The sequence below is a fragment of the Labrus bergylta genome, chromosome 9 (assembly GCF_963930695.1).
Source record: "Labrus bergylta chromosome 9, fLabBer1.1, whole genome shotgun sequence".
NCBI lineage: Eukaryota > Metazoa > Chordata > Actinopteri > Labriformes > Labridae > Labrus > Labrus bergylta.
In genome coordinates, this window is record NC_089203.1 from 20,042,307 (window position 1) to 20,067,083 (window position 24,777).

General features: G+C 38.2%; 1 protein-coding gene across 5 annotated transcripts in view; it reads right to left on the reverse strand.

The window, feature by feature from the left end:
• Positions 1-24,777, reverse strand: part of diaph2 (diaphanous-related formin 2) — a 368,317-nt gene that overhangs the window by 113,656 nt on the left and 229,884 nt on the right. For all 5 annotated transcript variants that reach the window (XM_020640450.3, XM_065959019.1, XM_020640447.3 and 2 more), the window contains one exon: positions 23,280-23,409. In XM_020640450.3, coding sequence (XP_020496106.2) covers positions 23,280-23,409 — 130 coding nt within the window. The remainder of the gene's footprint in view (positions 1-23,279; positions 23,410-24,777) is intronic.

The window sequence follows — 24,777 nt, forward strand, 5'->3', positions numbered from 1 at the left end:
ATACATTTTGGATTGAAGGGAGGGGAAGGACGTGACTCTTGTGAGTGTATTAAACAATGGGGGGTGCTCAGACTTGTGTAAATCAGTGTAGTGATACAACAGAAAACTCAAAGTACTTGGTCTTTTTCGATTCTCTGATTTTTTTTAAAAATTTAGTCATGATATCACAAAGAGGTTGACCCATGCCTCTAACCTCAATCACAACTTCAAAGTTGTATCTTATCACATAGCAGACTCAGTTTCACCTGACACCTTGAAGGGGACACACTTCACTTGACATTTCTGCATCCAGGAGTCCTAAAACCTTTTTGACTTATTGACTGTTCTGAGATCTGCAACATGCAACATGCATGGCGAAAGAGGTAAAAACAAATGTCCAGATTTGATGTCCAATAGTTTTTGTTCACATTTGAAGCAACAGTCGTACAATTGAAAATAACCTTTGAGATGGAGTTAAAACAATATCCAGGCTTTTGAATATTTAAAACAAGTATAACAACTTCAATTACAATGCAGTAGCCACAAGCGGCCATTACCAGGGTGTAAGCAAGCCCATAGGGCTCATTCACAAACGCAAATACACCCATGGCTCACCGAGTACTCATGCAATTCTGCCTCACACAGACATTGTGCACAAGTCTAATTAAAACTAACAAATAAAACAACTACTTTGAAATCCAACTTCAAATCAACAGTGAGAGTAAATGCTTGGATTCAATCTTAAAAGTGACATATATAATTTAAAGAATGAAGGTTTGAAGTGAAAGCTATCAGTATAAGGAACATTTCATTTCACTTGGCAATAAAGCAAGAAAAAGGTTTTGCTTACAAAAAAAAACATTTAGTGGATTCTCATCACCAAGCAGCTTAGTTATACAAAGCAGAGGAGAAATAACAGATATATTTCATTTACAAAATGATGATTGACTGGTGCAAATAATAATGACTTTTGGTTTGAACATTAAACATGAATTGGAATACATCCTGAATGTGATGTCATCTATTTTGATTTGTCCATTGTTCACTTTGAGAGCAGATAAACCTTGGTACCATAACATTTACTTTTTTACTAATACAACATTAACTGATTCATGATGTCAATTGAGATTGCCAGCAGAAGAGGCTGTAACCTCGGCGTCTTACATAATAATGATTGAGCCTGGTCAGTTGCTTAGACCAACAGGAAAGCACATAATTATCAATGTATTCATGTAGCAGACACACACCATCAAAAGCATTTATTTTCAGTGTTGTTTAAACCACCTGATGAATGCGAGTGTTAAATATGGCCATCTAGCCTGGAAGATGCTCTATTCTGTTAACCATCTGTTGGCTAATGTCTCATGTCTGTTGATTGGCAGGTAGAGTACTTTATTTTCTTCCTTTCAGATAAAAGGGGAAAAAAATAAGAATTGGCTAAAATAAATGTAATTGGGGGAACTGCAGAGCTACATGAAAATGATCTGTGGGTTCGGACTTTCTTTTTGATACCTTTTGTTCTTTGGTTTCCATGAAAACTCTCCCTGCAATAAGCGTTTGCAGCAAACAACAAGCTACTGTTCAAGCATATTTTTTTTTTAGGGTCCCTTCAAAAACCACAAGCATGTATTTTTTTCTGATCATTATGTCTATCTTTGTCGTGGATTTTTTTGTAACTTCACTTAATAAAAGATAGACAACTTAAGTCTGCACACGTATGCAGTACCAAGATGGGTAATCATGCTATTCAGAATGTTAAGGTTATAAAAAGAACTTCTGAAGAACTGAGGCAGACATTAACACCAAAAGCAGCGAGTAGACGTCTCATGATAATAACACAGTAGTCTTGGTGACGCTGATTCCTTTCAGTTTCATTCCTCTTCAAAATAAGAGCTCTGACTTGAGTAGAGGACACTTAGCATAATATGATTCTTTTTTTTTTTTTTTTTCAATACTGAGGTCAACGATGGGCAATTCTTTGTGAAATAATTTCTCCAAACTCAAATGATTTGACCTGCATTCTTGCATTATCTCAGTAGGACTCTAATGGCAGGTTTTCATGTGCAATATTATGAGGGTCAACTGGTTGGGACTTAGTGAGGTTCAGTCGAAGCCATAACAGTAAGATTTCATTCTTTTTTTAAATCTGTAGCACAAACTTCTTCTAAAAACCCTGCTGTGTGTTTCTGTTTTCTTCATCCTGTATTTTAGCAACTATGTTCTCTTCTCCCCCCCTCCCCCCCCCCTTCAACTCTCTTTTCCTTCTCCTCTTGTTTGGGTGTCTGTTGGTCCCCATTTGTAGCTCAAGAGCTCCCTCTGTGAGAGAAGCTGCTGCCAGACAGAGGGAGCTCTGGCATAAACAGTTCAGCTAATTCATTTAAACATTTTGTCTAGTTCAAAAGTTTGAATTTACCACTTTTTGGTATGGTTCCTTAATAAGGCTGCCTAACTAGAAAATCCCAGATTTATAAATCAGCAATGAGAAAGTCGATAGGGTAATGCTTTTTCTTGTGATGACGACAATATATATGACAATGCTTTGATAAATCTTGGTGATAAAATTTGAATAAAAAATAATTAAATCACAGAAAATAGCTCTCGTAACTTCAGTCATAGACATCTCATATGATACAAATTATATTAATTTGATTTGTTCACAATATTGGATGAGTTCAAGTATCATTTTTTGCAGAATTGTCAGTTAGTAATGTGGGGGGGAAGGTCAGAACTTGAATCTTCAAGGACAAAGATAAGAAGTAGTTCAACCTGAAGTTTAAAGAGGTTGATGTTTTTCATCTCCAAATTAGATCTTAATGAAAACGTAGTCTTTCCTCTGATTATTTAATTAGCTAAAATGTGTGTCTCTTCATACTATCACTCTGATCTCTGAGCATATTTCACAAATGAGATGTTCAATGCATAACCGTCTGCACATGTGGTGCTGCATGACTCAATGAGAGGAGTGTGAGGGTGGGTGATGACTCAAGGACTGTTTGTATCCCTTTCATCCTTTTGTTGATGAAGCAGACTGCAGATATTTATGACTCAAATAGAGCCCACATATACATGATAATTTATGCTTTTGTCCAGAAAAAGAAAATGTAATAGCCTTGTATTCAGTGTTTGTCATAGATATAAGTATATTGGAAAAACATTTATTTTGAGTTTTTGTGGTTGTTGTTGGGTTATCCACATAGATATGAATTTGTTTTACGTAACAGAAGTCGTGCATCATCTAATGTTGATTTTCGACCACCATTGCTGAACACCACTCTTGGTAATCTTGGAAAAACTTGACAATCTTCTAGCATTGATAAAAAATAATGTATACAACTTTTTAGTTTTTGGGTTGACACAAATCAAGATACGATGTGCAAAAAAAGGTCACATTTTGGATAAAAGTTTGACCGAAAATCGTGTTCTTTGCCTTCCTATTTACAGATCAGACGAAAACTGATTTTAATATGGGAGCTTCAGTGGTTCAGGTAAGACAGAGTCAAGATACACGTTTCCAACTATCCCCTTTAACTTATTGGGTCCTCGCTCCTGTCTTTTATATTGAAAAGACTGATATGTGAGTGGTATTGATCTCTTTTTCTCTGTTAAAAGTGAATAAGCCTGTTTCCAAAAAATGCCAAACTGTTCCTTTTAATAAATGAGTTCAATCTCAGACAATGGGCTGCAATACTCAATGCCTAATCTCAGCACTGCGGATAAAAGATGAGCTTAAAGAGATGGCGTTAACTTTTAAAGCTGTTGCTTAAATCTCTGGAAATTTGGACCTCTTGCTTATTCTGCTTGTAGTACATCTCATGTCAACAGCCCAGGAGGACCACACTAGTTGAGTGTTTCAACAATGAAGAATAATCTCGTTTTATTTGATTTCCTCCATCCGTCTATGAAGCCAGCAATCCTCTACAGTTTTTAAAGTATTTTTCTGTGAGCTCTGCCAATCATGCCAATTGCTGCCATCCCCATCTCTGATTATTGACCAGATCTAGATGGAAATTATGAAATCACTGGAGGAAAAAATGACAGCCAGACTCTTCTTGATTGGCTTTAAGCTGAGAAGTTGTACTGAAGAGGCATCTGTCAGATGGTAGGTCACATCCCCTCAGCATATTGGTTTTATCTACCAGCGCAGATGATTGGTTATAGTGGTGCCCCAACAACAGAAGCTTAGCATGGGCTGGGAAGATAACTGCATGCATTATGGTGAATAGGATCACTGAGGGGAGGAATCATTTGCCATTATTTATTTTGCTGAAGTTATAGTTCTCAATATAAGAGAAGGAATGATTTGTTATAACTGTTATAACTATTCTGTAATTGACTCCTTTAAATCATCTTACTTCACTGCTAAAAAAAACATTTTTTATTGTATTTTACCAGCATTAAAAATGCCTTCAAGTACTAAAAAAAAAAAGAACATTACATTTAAGAAAGAAATTTACAGTACATGTTTCAACTACTTCCTAAAATAGATCAATTGATATCTTAAAAAAACAAACCTGAAAGCAGGCATACAAGTTCCACTAAGATGTTCCATTTTTGCTCGTAGCTGTGCCGTGACCTAGATGTAACTGCCTAAATTAGGATTCCCTGTGTCCCTATATCACACTTATATAGTAGATGCCGAGAGATTCATATCCCTTACACGGCGACAAAGGTCAGATCAATTCTCCCACTAACCGCATCTGTCTTCATTTAGCAGCTGCCACATAAAGACTTTATAGTACATCACATCTCTTTGGAAACATATGTTTAAATAAGTGTACAATCATGAAGTATTTAAGCTGGGATGTGTTCAGTATTAATTCTGCTGGAGTGCCAGCGCGCCTTTTGTTTTGCATCCACACGAGACAGGGAGACTCGGTACGCACGATTGCCGAGCTATAAACACAGCCCCTTTCCACCTCAGGCAATCCTTAAACTCATCAGCAGTGTAATGAGACTTTCGAGCTGGGAGATGAATTAACTGGCTGACTTTCTTGTTTATACTCCCCCCCCCCCCCATAGAGAGGAACTGGATATAGCATCAGGAGCTATGAGGGACTGTGATGTATGTGGCATGAACCCAGACACATAGAAACTGACATGGGTGGAAAAAACAGGGAGATTTATTTGTTTTTACTAAAAAAAAAAAGATGTGACAATTAGGCTTTATGCATTAATCAGAGGATGACAAAGAATAAATGAAAAGCACTTTCACAGAGAGCTGTGATATGAAAGTGCAAAGCACACATACAAACTCATACAAGTAGTACAAAAAAACTTCTTTGTTCTTAGAGCAAAGTTCATTTTGGGGCTCAGGTTGCACCAAAAAAAACCACTTGTCCCTCACTGCAAGGAAATGACTCAATAACAAAACAATATTGAAAGTCATTACTAAAACTATTTGTGTGAGGGGTTTCTAGACTGTCTTGGTGCTCCACCACATGCACTTGAAGGATTTTGTATGGGAAGTCGGTGGGGATTCTTTTTTTTTGTTGCTGCAGTTGTAATTTCTACCGGTTGGGTAGGGTATCCTGCAGACAGTCACTGCAGCTAAGCAGGGTTTGGCTTTGTAAGTCTTTGGATAGGAGAAAGGTTGTTAAGGGCTTTTTCTGTTGAGGTAGAATAGTACAGTCCATTAACAACATCACACAGACCAGTGAAAGGTAGCAGCTGGTGACTCCATGTGAACTGGAAAGGAAGTATGGCAATCTACACCTCCCCCCGGCCAATAGAAAGGGGTTGGTAATGAGCACCAATGAGGTACAAGGTGTCTTAGAAGAACTTGAAGTTTATTAATCATTAGAAATTCTTCAGTGTTCCTTTTTAACTAAATGTTAGTTTTAAGACATAAACTGAAATGGTAAAGGAAGCTGGATGGCACCAGTCTCTGTATCACTAGATGTTCTTGCACACATTCAGAAAGCCAGTACACATTCCCTCTCAAACACCAATGCCACAGAATGAACATGGATCAAAGCCAAAATCCAAACTGAGATCTCATGGTCTCGGTATCAAATATATGTATTTGTAATCATGCAGTCATTAACATTTCAGAATTTTGGATAATATGAAGAAACGATCCAGTTTCTGATTCCAAATGTATTTTTTCTTTAAGCTCTCAGGAAGTGGAGTGACCAGAACCAATGTTTTCCAATTAAAAGAAGGTTTTAGAAAAAGGAAAGTTAAAATGTCAGCAAACTCTGTGCTCTGTAGACAGAGAGAAGGCCTCAGAGATTTAAGCCTGTTAAGATTTGACTGGTTCAGGTTTTAAGTGCCATAGGGCAGGCAAAAACATTATGGAAGTAACCGCGAAAGACACACAGTACCAGGGTGTTTGTGCTGTTATCTAGTAGCCCAAGGCAGCCTCACTGTGTGCTCCCATTTAGACATTACTTAGGGGGTTTGTAGCTTGCAGCCAATCAGCCCATTGTAATAACCAACAGCTGTAGGCCTTGCTGAAAGCTGTCATTGCCCTGAATGTACAGTACTACTGCACGAATATAGGTCACCAAGAAAATTACATTTTAACCTTCAAAGTAGCAGGAATGTGTTTGCAAAACATGTCCTGGAGGGATCATTATTACAAAACGATTTCACTCACTGGAGTAACAGTTTTTCTGGAGGCACATTTAAACTCTTGCCTGGTTTAAAACCTCATCCAGACAGTGTTTCTAAATGTAGTCCTATGTGAGATATGGATAAATGTGGCCAGAGATTGAAGGGAATCTGAAAATCTCTGAGAGGATGTATTTAGAGAAAGATTTGTGATCAAAGAGGGCTCCTGGTTAAGATACACATTTGAATAAAGACCCCTTTCTAGTACAACATGTTGCAGCAGGCAAACCAGGTCATTTCAAAGTAGACTGTTGATTGTGAATAACTCTTGTGCATTTGGAGAATTGAAATGAAAGACAATGTTAAAGTTTGCAGGTGACACTGTATATCCCTTAGTCATGTTTTGTACAATTAAAAATCTAGAAGCAGAAGGTCATAACCCTCAGAGCAGTAGAACTGTTCTCCGTCTTCTGAAACTGCTCAACTGGCCTTTAAGGTCTTGGGGCACACACTGAACCTGCACCTACATTCAAGTATGATCACAGGACGGTAATGCAGCCAGCTTTATAAAAGGTGAGCAACTCTCCAAAGTACATCTTGCTGCTTATTTCTGTGTAGATTATTATCCTGGTCATAGTATTTCAAAGTTTAATTCAAAAAGCTTTTGAATTGGTTGAAATACTCAACTCATGTTTTTTCCTGTCAATCCAAAAGTTTCAGCTGTATTATGGAAGAAGCCATCTAGACAAGAAATGAATCTCTTCAAACCTGTCTTTGAACTTGTGGCATAACAATATCAATTGTCCTCATACAGGTTTCAACAAATCTGGGTCTCCTATAAGTATAGAAATCGAAGCTCAAGATTTCAAACCGAAATGTTGGACTATAAAAGCTTAGACACAACTAACTGTCTCGCCATTAAAGGCTGGTGATTACAAGAGTCTAATTTTCAGCGCACGAGAGACAAAACAGAACTTCTACTTTAAAACACGTCCTGGAGATCTATGCGGCATGCTTGAGAAGCGCTGCTGTGGTTCTTTTCTGCACTTGATTAAGTCAGCTTGGAAACATAGCCAAAGGGCGTAAAGAGGGGATTATCATCATCTTCCTCAAAGAAGGAAGTTTTAAATGTGCCCATAAAATTACTGGAGTCATTGTCATTTCCTGCTAATGGCCTGCCTGATTAGCCAAGAGGCTATTCCCCACCTTCTCTGGGAACAGGTGGGCAGTATTTAGCTGGCTATCCCAGATAGCGACTGGTGTAACAGAAGATAACACACTCCACTGAGTATATGGGGGCTCATGCACCATATGAGGTCTTGGTAAGAAGGGCTTCATTGGAAGATACATTTTTAAGACCACACCACAAGCAAGGGGCATCCAAGGTGGATGAGACAGCACTGTGAAGGCCATTATCCCGCTCAGGGCTGACCAGACAAACTCTATGAGCATCTTCTGCCAGAATCTTACACTCAACGGAGCACTGTGAAAAATGATCTGTTGGTCTAGGAAGATAGTTGGCTGAGTACAGCAATACAATTATTTTGCTGCTGCTCTTTGCTGCTACCAGATGACTTCAGGAAATACTGCAGAACATACAGTAGCAGTTACACGTAAACCACATTGTATTCGCCAGTTTGGTAAAAACAACAACACAGGAGTCCATTGTACTGCTCAGTGTGCAGGGTCCAGTAAGCAGGTTCTGTTTTGAAGACTTTAACCAAGCTTGCTCTGGCTATAATCTTATGATGCAAAGGGTAAGTCTATATCTTCCTTCTCACTGTACTTCACAACTGCAAATTTGGTTTGTTCATGTATGACAGGAAGACTTCATGGGGACGAGTTGAAGCCCAAATGAAATCAAATGCCATCATATAAAAAGGCATCAAATTCAAAACTCTGCCTCTTGAATATGAACAAAAAAAATGGATCTAGGAAAAACAAAATACAAGGCAGCAAAATTGAGTCAGAGGCCTCTCTAGGTGAAAAAAAAGTGTACAGGGGAAGCTGGAAACAATAATGGGCTGACATGAAACATAATCCCCTCTGTCTGCGATTTTATTGGCAGCCCCTCCAAAGAATGGTGGCTCCCCTATTATGACTTAACACATCAAAATCGCAGCACAGCACACACAGAAAGGCCACCTGATGATAAACACAGCAGACAGCGTCAGAGGCTTTATCTCGTGGCTGCCTGCAGCTCGACACAGGTTCAATTTGGCCCGCAACAATCGATTCTGTCCCTCCTTTCCCCTGCTTCAGTCAGTGGAATAAAAAAGGACCTTTCTGTAAGGAGCAGGTCTCAGCTGGTATGCCATGCCATGTCAAAGCAATGCAGAAGAAACTAAGGACATTAAGACACCTGACATTTGGCTGACCAACTTGTATGTATATTTTCATTCAACACGATTATAATCACCGTAACACAAGAAGATGAACATTTAAGTCTTTAACATTTCTAAATAAATGGAATTAAAATGAATTCCCATGAGTTGTATTTTGTAACACAGCTACAAAAATGATCATATCATGAAGAATAAGTGCAGAAAATATAATGGTCAAGTTTTTTGGCTGATGTGATTTTTGGCTATATTTTTTTTTACCAGCCAGAGTAAGGCTGGAAAAAAAAATGCATTGGGGGGTAAGCTGAGGCTGTGGCTGCTTACATGAACGCACCCTGGTACAGGATGGCCTAAGATGGCCCTGCCAATACAGCACTTTGAACAGAAACACTCAGGTTTCTTGGTCAGCACAGCAAGTTGTCAGGAATAATTACTTCAGTGTTCTACATTTACCATCATCAATGTTTGGGAAATCTAAAAAAACACAAAATGTCCTTAAAGGCAGTCAAAATAAACTTCATTAAAAGTACAAAACAAAACTGTAAATGGTTATCTGAGTATAATAAATCATATTGAGGCAGCAAGTTATTTTACACAAATGATTAAGACGCTACATTGTGTCATATGATATTGAGAGACTTGAAGAACACACCGGTTCTTGTAGATTAAGTGAACTGAATACTTTGCTGTGAGTCCATTTAAAGTCCAACAGCTGCAGACAATTGTATAATGCTACATCCCTCACTCTCTCTCCCTCTCTCTCTTCAAGGCCGGATTTAAACATTTAGCCATGTTTACAATATTTTTTTTTTTTTAAAACATGTTGTGAAGTATTATAGACACAGATCATCATCACAGTGAGCAAACAATTTAGTTTTCAGTGATGCAACAATGTAATATGATTAATACTCATACAAGCATCTACCCTCAACACACTGATTAAAGCTGAGAAGGGAATCCAGCTTTCACAAGAGTTAAAATGTTAATAACATTCCTCGTTCTCAGCACATCATTTATTCTACATTCATACCATTTCTGCATATGTCATCATTTTGCATAACAACCGCGATAAGTAGATGACATAACTCAATGACATGGGTAGTTTTGTCCTTAAAGTGACTCTGTGGCTTGGTCTCTCTATTTCAAGCGATTGTAATAATTTCCTTAACTGAAAGCAAAAGGGTTAAGATCCATATCAGATTCATTAGATGAGAGGAAAAAACACTGTTATTGCAGTGTGTGATATAGAACAGTCCTTTCATGATAATTATTAATACCCTGTCCCATTCGCTCGCAATATAAACCCTCAGTTTGATGAAGGTTGTCCCTCTGATCAGTATGCAGGCGACCTGGCTTCAAATCCTCAATTCCACATGCAAATGTGGTGCAACTGATTTAAATAATATTTGAATATGGATCACACAGTGTGACTCCATATCACAGAGCAGGGAAAAAGAAGGTGCAAAATGCAAATCATCAACATGTAATAGAAAGGTCATAGTCAGGACCTGTTAGATTTATTTTGGAAATAAAGCACTAGTTGCTAAATTAAACTCATTTCATAAAGCCTGGGGACAAAATTAGAGGATATCAGCATGATTTACATCATGGAGGAAAACAAACACAAAGGTGCCTGTGGCACTAAAAAGAAGCTGTTTCTGGAGGATGGTTAAGGCTCAGAGGTACTAAACCCATCGATAGTGATTGATCGGTCGATCGCAGTCTGATTCCCAGGTGATCGCAGGAAGAAAAGAAAAAAAAAAAAAGGCTGGGTAGCCCGTGGGACTTTCCTCGCATTCAAGCTTAACTACAATGTCAAAGTCAATGTCACGTTATGATGAGCATGGGCAGAGCATCTTGACAGAATTTGTCAAGTGTTTTTTTCTGACTTTGGATCCATTGAGCTTGTTGCCAGCTATACGTGTTTCCCATTTGGTGCAAGTATTGGTGTGGATGACTTTGCTTCCAGAGTAGTGACACTGTTCCACCTGGATCGCTCTGCTGCTGAAAATGAGATTCTGACACTGCAAGAAGGCTTTAAAATCAAATCCAGGGCAACACCCTGCATGAAGGGAGAGTTCTAGAACCTACTGCTGGAACAAAAGTATCCCAGCTTCAGAAGACGAGCCTTCAACCTGACAGCTCTTTTTGGATCAACCTAGTTGTGTGAGTCTGCATTCTTTAACATGAAAATGATCAAGTCCAAGTACAGATCCACAATGAATGATGACCACCTTGTGGCCTGCCAACACCTTGCAACCAGATTCTTTTGCTCTGCCTATAAGAAACTAGCTGCCTCCTCCCAGTGCCAAGGATCCTACTAAGGTAGAAACATCTAGGCCTATTACTGCTCTGTTTTTTATGTTTACATCAAATAACCAGGTAAACTATCAGTAATGGCTATTAGACGAGTTACTCTGTGTTTGTGTGTTAGAGAGACTGTGGCCAACTTCAAAAGTAGATCTTGCTTCAAAAAAGGTTGGGCACATCTGGTTTAGCTGGCTTATACCAAACAAATGTACCTCTTTTATTCTACATTCTACTATATAACTAGAACAGATCAACATGTGAGGGAAAATCTTTTCCTGAGCCTCACTAACCTCTTACTGGAAACACTTCCATCGTTGCAACGGTTTCAAACACACAAATATCACAACAATATGGCTTGAATTATGTTAAAATTCAGCAGCGCATGATTTGTAGAATGTCAACAAAGATAAATGTTTGTTTCATGTCCAGAAAAAAAGGCTTAACGAGGGTATTGGCGATAGATACAGATAAGCATGGTCAAGGCACACCATGCAAGGATCCTAGGAGTGCCATATAGATGTTCCGATACATGCAGGGAATACCTATGTACTGCAATGTCGTTGTTCCTCTGGGGGCCATAACTCACAAGTGATGGAGGAATCTTCACACATAGTGGCATGCATTAGTGAATGGGGCCACAGGGGGAGCCTAATCCCACAGGTCTAGTAAAACTTCAATGAGCGACGCTGCATCGCTTGCTTCAGGCCATGCTTTTAAATTATATATTGATGACAGCCCATGATAAAAATGACCCAATCGGGTATCCAAAATCAATTCCCAACCCCCGCTGTCGAGCAGGGGTTGGTGAACGCTGCACAGATTCTTATGACAGCATTTGAGCCACAGACACGTTTCTTCAAACTGTGGTCAATAGAGGCAGAGAGTGTAGGAAGGAATGGAGGGAAAACAGAGGTACTTTACTGCAATGACCACATAGTCGGTAAATGATCTGTTGCCTGTGTGGGTAAATAGTACGTCTGGATTTGATGTGTATTTTCCCTGTCTATGATTGCCGCAAAAGAAAATAACCAAACTCCCTCACTGCTTATTAAAAAAAAAGAAGCCAATAGCTGAATATAAAGTTTTATGACCACACTCACACACACACACACAACAGGGACAATGGTTTGTGAGGGTATCCCACCAATCATACCTGCACAAACAACCTGAACATTTGCCTTTTATTTAGACATAGGAAAGATGCTTGCTTCTGGTGCTAAAAATCAGTTGTGCAGGAGGCCTCGCTCTGAAGAGAATAATTCCTTAAGAGGATAACACCCATATGCACAGCAACACCAACACACAGACACACCATGCCTAATTCTCTGAGCGACACTTAAAGCACATTTCTACCTACATGATGGTAAGACAAGGGCATTAAGTCTTCACTTTCAAGGCAGTGAAAAGGATCACACAAACTCAGAAATGATTTGAATATTTTACTCCACTCCTACATAGTCAATGCTCCAGAGTTTTCACCATTCCACACCCAAATGTGCTTAAAAACAACAACAGATGTTTTTTTATCAAAACACTCAAAAATGAAGATACTTCTTAGTGTTCTTTCCTGCAAGGACTATTGTTTATGATTTAATAATGATTGACTAACTTAAGTTACAATAAATAAAACATTTCATCAGTTATAATTAGATCATGATCAAATGTAAAAAAAACATTTTTTTTTTTTTTAGATTGATGTGTTTTTTTTTTTTTTTTTTTCAGTATTTGCTTCTATTGAGATTTGAAAAGAAAAACTACACGTGGTCTCATGAGGAGAACTAAGAAAAGCACTCCAGGGTTAATGCAAACATGGACATTCAACAATAGTAAAAAACCTGTTTAGGAAGGCAAGCTACCTTTTATTAAAATATACTTATCACTGAGCGGTCACACCAGCAATAACAAATCCTTGAAAAGGTCGGACATTTTCTACTGTAGATTACGCTCTTTCAGTCAGTCAATATTAAAAAACCCCTGAGCTTGTTTTGTAACATTTCAAAGGGTGCTATCTGTTGGGTGCAGAGATCACCTCAGAGAAAACTCAATTTCCTGCTCATTTGTACAACAATCCTAATCATTATCTTACTTATCAGAATCGACCGACGCCTTGCTATCAAGTTTCTCCAGAAAAACAACTGTAAAGTCTCCTAATGTTTTCTTTTATTTCTTTTTTTTAGATAAAATGCAACTTCTACGGTTCAAAAATAAAGCATTTGTGTTGCTCAACAATTGTTATGATGGGTCAATAGCATTATATCCAGCTGACAATATTTTTGCAAGACTTCATGAATGCATATTGGAAATCAAGCTTTGTGATCACATCCTAAGTGAATGTGAGTAGGACAACATGCTTAGCCAATCATAGACACTGAAAAGCAGATTGCAGATGTTTTTTTTTGTAGCATGTTATTAGTGTCCTGCATGCGGAATGTGTTAAGCGTCAAGATTGCATGGGGAGTAGGTATCGGTCTGGCTTTATAGGGTGCTTTAGTTAAAGGATATTCTGAACGACAACATTACACTGTTAACAAATAGGAGGAAAGTAAACATATTATACTATGGAGATTCTACATGAGCTTAATTAAAATGCACACAACATCTGTTGGTTATAAATGCATCATTAACATTTGTGGGGGTTAAAAATAGACATGACTGTAATTTTGTTTTTGATCATAGTACCAGATGCCTCCTTTGAATGCTGCTGTGTTAGGCAGGTGGTTTGCAGAGATCCACTCATAGTTTCTCCTCAGCATAGATACATAATACTATTTCAGTGGTGTGCTATTGCCTCCTCATAGCTCAAAAACCTTGACGGAATTGGTACATTTGTCATTTTGAAGCAGTGTTACCAATCAAAGGCGGTTAGTAGTAGTATGAGAGGTTTAACTGAATGCTTTGATTTATTTTTCAGGCTATTACATATTTCAAAGATTTTCAGGATAGTATTAGGTTAAATACTAATTAATTAAGCAGTGTTTTAAATGTAAAAAAATAAATAATCCAGATTATCCATAGTTAAAACAAAGGATTGGGCATGAGGTAAAACAATACTGTTGAGAACATTTTTGTGCATTTGGCCTTAAAAAAATTTATTTTTTGGGGAAATTGGCAAAACCAACATCTTCCAGTGCCTGTGGTAAAAAATGTTCTCCCCATGGAGAAACACAATTTTGCTTGATCTAGTGCTTAACCTTAACACAGTCTTCCACAGAACAGCACGTCGATTTTAAATGAGAAGACGGCTTTAACAATGAACATTTCCAGACCCGTGGATACAGTATCTTCCATGGTCATCTGCATTTTAAAGATGACAAGGCCAGTAATTGGCAATGACTTTCAAAGTAAACCATTCTGCACCCCCTTTTGTGCACCACGTAACATACCGTACTACTGCACATTCCAGCTCCTTAAAGTTCCTTGGGACTTCCTTCTTCATGGTCCAAAGTTCAACAGGGTATATCACTCACCAGGATTTTATACATGGTGTGGTTTGAAAGATCATTCTGAAAAAAACTACAGTTATTGTAATCGACTGTGATGGATGGGTTCTAGTTATGAGTGACTGCAGAAAAAACAAGTTGCATTTGAAATGGAGCTTCCTTGTTCACCTCAGCTCATGGAACACTCCCAGCATGGCAAATGGTCCACTGTGACAGGCTGAATTTCTAGGCTGGCAAACAGCATTATTCTCATTCCTGGTCCCATTGTCAGCTCTCATTGAAATCTGCTGTCACGGACTGGAGCCTGATGCTAAGCAGGGCTGCTGGCCTCCCTGCATGTGTCTATCTCTGTCTACACTCATACTGCCTGGCCAAAGAGGTGATGTAAGAAATCAGAGGTGGAGGGAAAGAGAGATGGACAGAGAGAGAAAAAAAGAAGAAGAAAGAGAGACAGAATAGTTGTTTTGGTCTCACAATGAACTACTCATCCACCATGAAGTGAGTGAAGAGAAAAAAAAAAAAAGAAAAGCAGAAAAAAGAAAACTCTGTAGGGCTCATCACTCAGCCGGAGCTGGAGGAGCCAGACAGGTCTGTTTCCTGTTCCTAATATTCTTCATGACAGACTGTCCATTTAAAGCTGCTGGCCTCACTGATCCTGCTCTATCACTTTTAGTGTGCCGGGATGTATGCACCTTAAACAACCAGCGAGGAAATTGTCTCTGTTTCTAGCCACAGTGAAAATGTTCAGTTCCCAGCGTTGAGTTCCCTCACAGTAGGCTGATAAATTTTCAATCATACTAGCAGTCAGATTCAAACTGCTTCAAGAGAATAGTTACTAATTAAGTACATTTGATGAAGTAAGGCTCAGGCTCTTTAATCTTTCACTAAAAACAGTGTATAAACTGGTCCGCTGGACTCCAAAGATGGTCATTTCGTACAGTAGCTTTGCCTTTAAAGTAAAAGTACCTTTTGCCAAATGAAGCGTAGCCATTGAAACACAACACTGGTTCACCACTTTGATAACATAAAGTTAACATAAACTAACTTAAGTAACACATATTGTCAGTGTAAAAAAAAATGCTCCGCTCCCATTGATTTACCACTGTTGTTGTAATTTTTCTATTCAAAGTAAGTTTAGAATCATGTTAGAGTGAGGACAATAAAAACGTTATAATGTTCACTAAGAAAAGACATTAAAGGATCCAGACCGACTGACTACTCTGACTCTAACATAGGGATGGTGCTCCGTTTCCTCAGTGTTGCAAGCCATTTGAAACTAGTGACTGTGTTTAAAGTCATCTGTGATTTTGGCTTTTTCTCCCCTCCTTGCAGACCCCCTTAATCTCAGTCCAACTGGATGGGATGCACCACTGAGCTGCAATCTCCAGATCTCTCCATAGATTCCCAAAGAGCTTTAAATGCAGGCTTTGTCTGGGCTTCTAAAGGAGCATACAGAGACAAAGCCACTCTACTGTTGTCTTGGATGTGAGATCTGGGTCAATGTACCGCTGGTAGGTGAATCCTCACCAAGTTCAGAAAGTATGAGCACTTCCCAGCTTTACAATAGCATAACAAATGTATGAGTAAAACAAAAGATGATCCTCCATGCTGTTTAAAATATCCCAATTTACAAACTGTCTTCAGGTTTGCTCTCATGCAATTTTCCTCTTTATAAATTGCAATAAACTTGAAATACTGCACATTTGAGAGTCTTATACTACACCCTATTAACTTCCACGATTAAATGGCAAATGGAATTCCCATTGTGAATATTAATATGTGCCTAAATCAGATTGTCATTCGATTACTTCTGAAGGAGACTGGAAAAGTTTGACTACAAATCTAAGAATGGGGACCTCACTGAGTGTGAAATAGGTTATTATTTTTACCCCCCAAAGGTTGGAAGTATCTGTTGTAGTGAGTTATTGGCAGTGATCGTTGTGACACTCACGATCTCTCAAGTAGCTTCATATCACAGCTGTGATGAAAGCTGCTGATTCCCAAAGCAAAGCCAGTGCAGGAACGAACAATAAGTTGCCAAATATCACATTGGATGAAAAGTCATTTTACTGCACAGTGGCAAAAAACAAAGGTGGAGGGGAAATGGGTGACATTAGGGCTCACTTCAGGATTCGAGAATGCCATATCAGTTGCTCTGTACCAAGAATGGGCACAATCAAGTTAAAAAAAACAAGGATCCTTTATCTAATAAGAGAAAAGCAGACATTTTGTTCATCTATACAGTCCTAGTCCACTAAACAAGATACTTGTGTACACTGTACCCTTGCAAACTATTATTGCGTAACCCCGATTACAACAAACATTCTTCCAGGGATTTCATATTCCATTTATTTGTTAATTTATTTTTAAAATAACAAGTTTTGAAAATCTAACAAAAATACATATTTTTAATTAACATTTTTAATTATAACACAAGCAGCAAGCTAAACTGTAACATGATCTAAATGATCTGCACATTTGAGCCGGCTCCTTGATTTTCCACATTTTCCTGAGATATTAAAACAATTAAAAAAAAAAAAAAAAAGAATGGTTCAGATCAGCCCTGAAATGTATAAATGTTTGAAGCTTCTTCCAAAGACGGACACACTGCTGTTTTAAAAACATACATGGGTGTATCCATTGCAGTTGTATCCCAGCGTTTTGCAGACATTCTGCCCGTTCTTTGTTGAACCTCTGCAGCTGACTTCTGGACTGGCATGAGAGAATAACGTCTCAACCTCATGATTCCCTACAACTCTATTGAACCCCAAAGACAAATGATCTCTTCCGTGTTATACCCCATCCAGAAAGGCATTTGGTCTACGTAATACAGAGCAAAGTACTGCTAGGAGTTTAAATGGGAAATGGGCACTGCTTTATTATGCTGCAGTGCCTTCAAATGAATGTGGATAATAGATATATTCACAGCGGTATTAATATCCTCTGAGTTCATCTTTTTTTTTTCCCCTCCCCTCATTCTCCATTTTCTCTCTCACAGGCTCCAAAGTACTTTGCCCTTGGCTATGCCTTATACTAAATAGATTTATGAGAACATTTGTGTCATATTTCCTCTTTTTCCCGGATTGTCAAGACAGATTGTCAGTGCGCCACTGATTGAGTGGAATCACCACACAGACTTAGTTCCCATTGTCAGGCCCCACATATTCATCTCTGGGGGTTGGGGGGGATTTAACAAGGCAAATTGGCCAATGACACTTCTCTCAAGGCTTTGGCGCTGCCATTAAGATGAGGTCAGGGGTATAAAAACAGTGGCTCTTTTGACTACATTTCAGACGATTATAGTCTCAGTATCCATGAGTACGTCTTTGAAAGTAGTTACTATAAACACACCATAAATATTTAAAGCAAAAATATGTTCGATTAATCGTGTCCTGCTAGAGTATGGAATGTATGGAAATAAAACATGTCTATGTTCCATAGTTGGATGGGATATTCTTTTTCATTTAAACATCACATCTTTTTTATGGAGAGAAAAAAGGGCAATTTTGGGTAGCCCATTGTACTCTAATACATGTTTTTAAAAAAGTGGAAGAATTGATGAGTATCTAAAAATAACACAACACGTTCACGTTCACTTGTAGAGTTTATGCATTATATTGAATTCTTGTGTTTTAAAATTTAAATTTTAGAAGCTATGGCTATAACCGTTTGAAAAAATAAAGCAACACAATTCAGATTAGGCTAGCAGTAGTGACTGATTATTTTCTGTACCACTAAATACAGTAAATATTAAAAGATGTAATGTATACTCCAGTTGGCAGAGGTGATTGTGTGTTGCAGAATGTGACCAGTCATTTTGGGAGGAAGGTGGTGAGAGAGGGGGGAAAAAGGGAGCAATTTCAATCAGGAGGCCTGGACCCTTTTTGAGATCCCCAGACCTCCTTCAAATCCTTCATCCCTCAGAGTGATTTATTGGTACAAATCCAAGATGACATGGTGGCAGGAGAAGCTACCAATCCTCAGATCACACAGAGGTGGAGCTCACAGTGAATTATGGGTGAAGTTTGGATACACAGTCAATAATAAGATCAGAATTGGTTTCACGAGGGAAGGAAACAATTCAATTAGAAATACATGAAATTGGAAATATGCTCTTACAAATATCCAGGTTGCGTTTTAGAGAATTACCAAAAAACGCATGAACCGAGGGCTATATTATAGAAAATTAAAGCTTATTCAAGTGTGTCATACTGCTTTGTGACATGGTCTAACTGTGTTGTTTGTTATCTTAAAATAATGAAAAATGAGTTTAGAACTTTATCAAGTTCTAAATATTCTGAATTCCTGACAGACACAGGGGTCTCAAGAAAATGCTGCTGGTGAAATGTACTGTCACAGTCTTGTCCTTGTCCGTTATTCAGGTAGTGATGATTTGATCAGCTTAAGCAATCAATGCTTTTGTAAGGAAATAAATGCATGTTCTACCCTGACCTAAGGGCAAAACAATACAACCATTTGTATGCTTGCTTTTCTTCCTGGAGAATAAAAGCTGTTGAGCAGAGTGCAATTCATTCTGGTATGAGAAAATAACACAACCGACCTAGATGCAAGTATGTTCATTTGTATCTTACAGAGGGATTTGATAGAGATGTTATCATTGCACCATGGGGTCATAAGCCCACGTTAGCCATTTCACAAAAGTTAACAAAAAAGTATAACGAGATATACTGGCACATTACTAAGAAATGAAACTAAGTCTAAGCTACAGATATTACATCTTTGAGTGTGTGTATCAAGGTGGGAAGGCATTGTAACAGCCACAGTAGCTGATGTAACTGAGGCAAGAATGTATCGAGCAGGACATTACAGTCATTCATTTGTTCATTAATTTATTCACAACCACTTTTAGCCAAGGACATGTTACTAAATGTCTCATTTTTTTGTTAAAACATATTTAGTAGAAAATCTCAAACAGTTCTACTATAGCTCTGCATCAGAAAACCAGCTAAGCACATTTAAATGATCTTGGTGTAGCAGGGTTGGTAATAAGCACCCGTCAAATATGGTGGGGTATTTTTTGGCAGTGACGGGTGAATGAAAAAACACATGCTTTTAAAACAACACGTTTTATCTTTCCTCTCAGTCGAGGTTCATTTTCAGCTAAATCAGCTCAATGAGTAAACCTTTTAGGCCATGGCTGCAATGGAAACTCTGACCAGCCTCAAAATAATCAACTAAAACTTGTTTTTTGGTGAGCGAGACAAAGAGCATGTCAGTATTTTCTTTAAAAGTTGAAACATCTCCCTTCATAAAATAGCCTGTTACTTGAAAACTGGGAGCCCTGGTTTGATATAATACATCATTACATTACGGGTAAATTAAAGTGGGAGGTAAAAAAAAAAACAAGTGACTGGTACATTTTTTAATCCACCAGCCACAGTGGCAGGTAGGCAAAAATGTAAATTTCCAACCTCGTGGTGAAGTAAAACTTCAAATAAACTAAACACAAATGTGTTCTAATTTCATGATGTGGTGACTTTACTTGTGCCAAGAGGAAGGTTTTAACATGGCTTTGAAGCTTTTTCTACTTTGGTATGATATGGAATTGAGGTTCAGAAAGGCTCCTGTGTTAAAATATCAAAGATTCTTAATAATCAGAAGAAAATAACACAGGTAAGACATAATATTATAAAAAACACCCACAATGCAATAATGTTTGTGTCACATCAATTTGCAGTCATTATTCTGAGTAAAAGTGTTAAAATGAAGGACTTCTACTCAAAGCCACAACATCAATTATCCACTGAATAATATATATATTGTTTTAAATCACTGTAGGCCTTGAACGGATGTTATCCCATTTCTGGGTTCTATGAGTTAAATCAATACCACAGTATAGTTTCTTTACTGCTTACATATTCAAAGTTATTTCTGAACCTAGTGAAGCCTTGTGTCTGCTGTGTATTGATAAAGCACAGTCCTTCCCTCTGTCCAGGTAATATCTGGACCATGTGCAGCATGCTCCCCCTGCCACCTTACATAATCATCTGAATGCTAATCAAAATTGACCTTGATACTGGCAGGCTTTGATAATGGCTTAATCCTGAGAGAGAGTCTCCTAAGGGAGAATGTCCGTGTGCTGGACTTGTCTTAGTTAGGGTTAACCTCTTGCTTCCGTTAGGAGACCAGCTCTCCTCTGCTCCCAGGCTATGAGCTGCATACTGATTTATGATGTAATGCAACTAATATTCAGTTGTTTTTTAGGGAACCATTACCTTGAAGAGTTTACAATTTTTGTTATAATATAGAAAAGTAATGATAACAAAAAGTCACCAATTTTGAAGCAGTAGTTATAGGTGTACTTCTACCTTGAATATGAGAGAATGAGTAGGAGTGAAGTCAGAGCTAATGCGATGAAGTGGGAATGACACAATGGCTCTTCATTTGAATGGCTTTCAGCATTTCTTTCTGCATAAATAGGATGTGAAAGACATCATGGCTAAAATCAAAAGAAGTACAAGCTGCACTATTTCAGTCGAGATTGAGCTATTACTGTGTAACACTGCAGTCTCATTTTCAGTGATACATGTAATATGAGCACACACATCTTAAACTGTTAATAGACACAGTACCTGCATAAATACAGAGGCAAAGTGGCCTAAATGTCATTGCAGCACTTCTCATAAATTCCTACTTTTACATGCTGTAACAGTGGTAAAATATCATCCTTCATTTTGAAATTCACAGGCTTGGTGTAAAAACTCACAAAAAGTTGAATGTTTTAGGGTGGCTGTATAAGAATATGCACCATTTCATCTGGTGGTGAAGGTAATGAAACAAGACTGTGTCCAGAAGACAGAAAGGTGGCTAACCAATTACTAACAGAGCTTTTACACTGGAGGAGAGAAAGTCTGAAGCAGCAAATCAAGGCAGGGGAAATTATGCTTTCCCACAGAAATTATCCCTGATTGCACTTATCAATGATGTGCATTAATTGCACTACCCCCAAGCATTGTAGATGACCCTTTGATTACATTTGAATCCCCCTACATTGCTGTCAGTGTCCCTTTGAACTAACCCCTCCCACCTCCGCCACACTCCCCCATGCCTCAGACAATCAACAATCAGAAATCACATGCTTTTTGTGACAGGCTGAACACAGGTTTGTGCACACGAGACTTCTTCCTCAAGAGAGAATAACAGGATGGTTCAACAGTTCTACGTCCTGTGTGTGAGATGTTTGGTTCGGATCAAATGGTAGTGGTGTGGATAAATAATTTATCGTGTACAGTCAGAGTGTAAACATTGGCTGTGGTGTATCTTTTCATATGAAACCCATAAAGATGTGTTTATATGTTTCCAAATAAACATGAAGTATGTTACTAAGAAGAGAGTTAAAGGGGAATCTTTTCAATCAAAACTGAAATTGAAAGCAAAGTAGAAGTTTAAAAGGATAAGGTTTGAGAAGTTTTTTTTCCTAGTCCTAAATGAAGGCTATCATGCAAGTTGTTTTTAGCTTCATGTTAGTGTGTATTAAGTTGAAAAGAGCGGCTTTATTTAATTTTCTTCAGTTTCCCTGAAAGGAGAGCCGGAGCTTGTAAAGGATTTGGAGACACATTATTCAGCGGTGCTCTGCTGTTCAACAGGCAATAGAAGCTTTCAAAAGACATGGAGCTGGCCAGCACACGGCCTCTGATCACCGTGTTCCTCTTTGCCTCAAAGTAAATCCAATAAAATTGACTTTTACAGGCAAGTCAGCAAAGGTTTCAACCTTTCTCATTTACTTGGCGTTAACGTGCTAAAGACTCGGTAAAAGAAGATATAGAATAAAATATGAGGGTGGATTAAAAGAAAAAAAGAAAAAATCTACAAACAGAAAGAGAGGAGAAGATTTGCAAGAGTGTGAATTGTTTTGTAAAAAAAAAACCACCAAAAAAAGAAAAAAACACAAAAATGCCACGTCTAATTTTACTCTGAAGACCTGTAGGCGTGTTTGTGCTTTTAATGTCTTCCAATGTAATCATGAAGTCTCCTTAACTGTTACAGTACGCCATTGAAAACCCTGTTTAATTAGATGTGGTGATCAATGAAACGAGAAGCAATGGGTGCCCAGATTCAAGTGTGTGTTTTTCTTATTTTTTTTTTGCATCCCCACTCCTTAAATAGTTCCCCAGGGTTTTCTGCAAGAGACATTTATTTACTGGTCTCAGCCAATTAACTGCCATCTCCTTCATTTCCACCAAATGACAAAGTTGATATAATTCAAATTTTGGTGAAAAATAGACATCTAAATATATACAGCACATGAAGTCTGTTCAGTCCACTTACACAATGGCTGGCAGCCTCAGTCAAGTGTATAATTAGTTGAATTAGATTAAATAACCAATTACGAGACTAACAAAGTAAATAAGCCTACAGGGACTCCACCAAATGCTTGAGAATAGAATTAGAGCGGAATTAGTTTATTGACAGGCTGAATGACAGTGTGGTCAGGCAAACAGCTCTATTCCTGTCTCAAAGACAGAGTGCTGGCTGTCGTCAGGGGACGGAGGGGAAAGTAAAGGGTGTGAATGTGTGAACTAAAACAAATGGGTGGAAATCAAGTAAACATATTGTTGGTTAAAAAAATAAAAGCCATAAAAGATGTATTTTATTTTTTGGAGGTGTGGGGATGTGATAAGAAATAGAGACATACCTCTGCTGGCACTTTCCACGTGATCCAGTTCGTCTGGAAACCTGAGAATGGCTTCATAATTCTCTTCACACTTATCGGCCAGGAAATGAAGAAGTGTTGTGTTCTGACCGATGGATTTGGTGTCTCGAAGCTGAAAAGAAGAATAGAAATAAATTCAATAACCCAGTTTTTTTTTTTTCCCCCAGTTATTTGCCCTTTATTGTTGTACCTTTCTCCCTCGCTCTGTCTACCCATGTTTCAGTCTTTATCTCCACACAGGATTTCAAAACACAAGCAAACACACCAACCGTAGAAAGTGTGGTACAAGGTAATGACGAACATGCATTTTTCAGGTGGCAGTTAAGTGCATGGTTGTTCTCCATTTTTAAATGCTAGACTGGCCGCGGCCACAGGACATTAGGGGGAAACTAAATGAAATCTGATTCAGCACACTTTTGCATCCAATTACTGATGTCTTAAAACAAAAATACAACTATGTGTATATTAGCCAATAAAGTGCACATACAATAATGCAAAACTCCAGAGAATAAACAGTGATGAAAGAAAGTTTGAACCAAAGTACTTCACTGTGTTTACTAAAGATATAGTGTGTGTGTGTGTGTGTGTGTGTGTGTGTGTGTGTGTGAGTGTGTGTGTTTTTGCCTGTGCTTATACACAAATGCCAGAGTCTCCACATCAGTGCATAAGGAACTTGTTCCATATTCAGTCCCCACCGTGATTGCCATGCTGTTCGAATGGCATGCTGGGAAAACTAATTATCACAACCCACCTCTGTGTACTCATACTGATCATATCCGCGCTGTAAACAGCCTGCAGTTGGACATGCCCACACATGTGCACACGCAAACACACGTGTGTACAAGCTCTGACACTCACACACATTCAGACAATAGTGAATTGAAACAATTACCGGCAGTCAAAATCATACCCTTGTGCATCAACACAAACACACACACACACATATTTTGTTAGATGAGGATCAATCATTTGCTCACGTTGGGTAATCACAATTTAATTTCATGGATTTTAAATTTAAATTTGTTTATTGTTGTCCCCTGAACTGTCATTACCGCACAAGAAGGTGCATCTCTGGTATGCTGATTTCATCTGCTAACTAATATTAGTAATGTGTAATAAAGAGAGGGTAAACTGGGAGAGGTAAAAAAAAATACAATCAGGGAGTTGTGAAAGGTATCAGACAGTCGACTTACTGGAATAATAACTCTGAATAATGTTGTTGGATAATACATTATGTATCTCTAGATTGTACTATATAGTCCTTGGCCTCACTGATATCATGTGCTAATGAGTCAGAGTGATATCTTTCACCTGAACAGATGTAGTGCTCATAAAGGGCAGGACTACGGGCACGCTTAGGTGTTTCATTGAGTGCACTCAGTTAAAGTGGGTTAAAATAAAACTGTGTGGTTCCATGTAATAAGGCAGCCATTTGATGTATCTGATGAAAACTGGAATTATATTAGTATTCAGAGGTGAA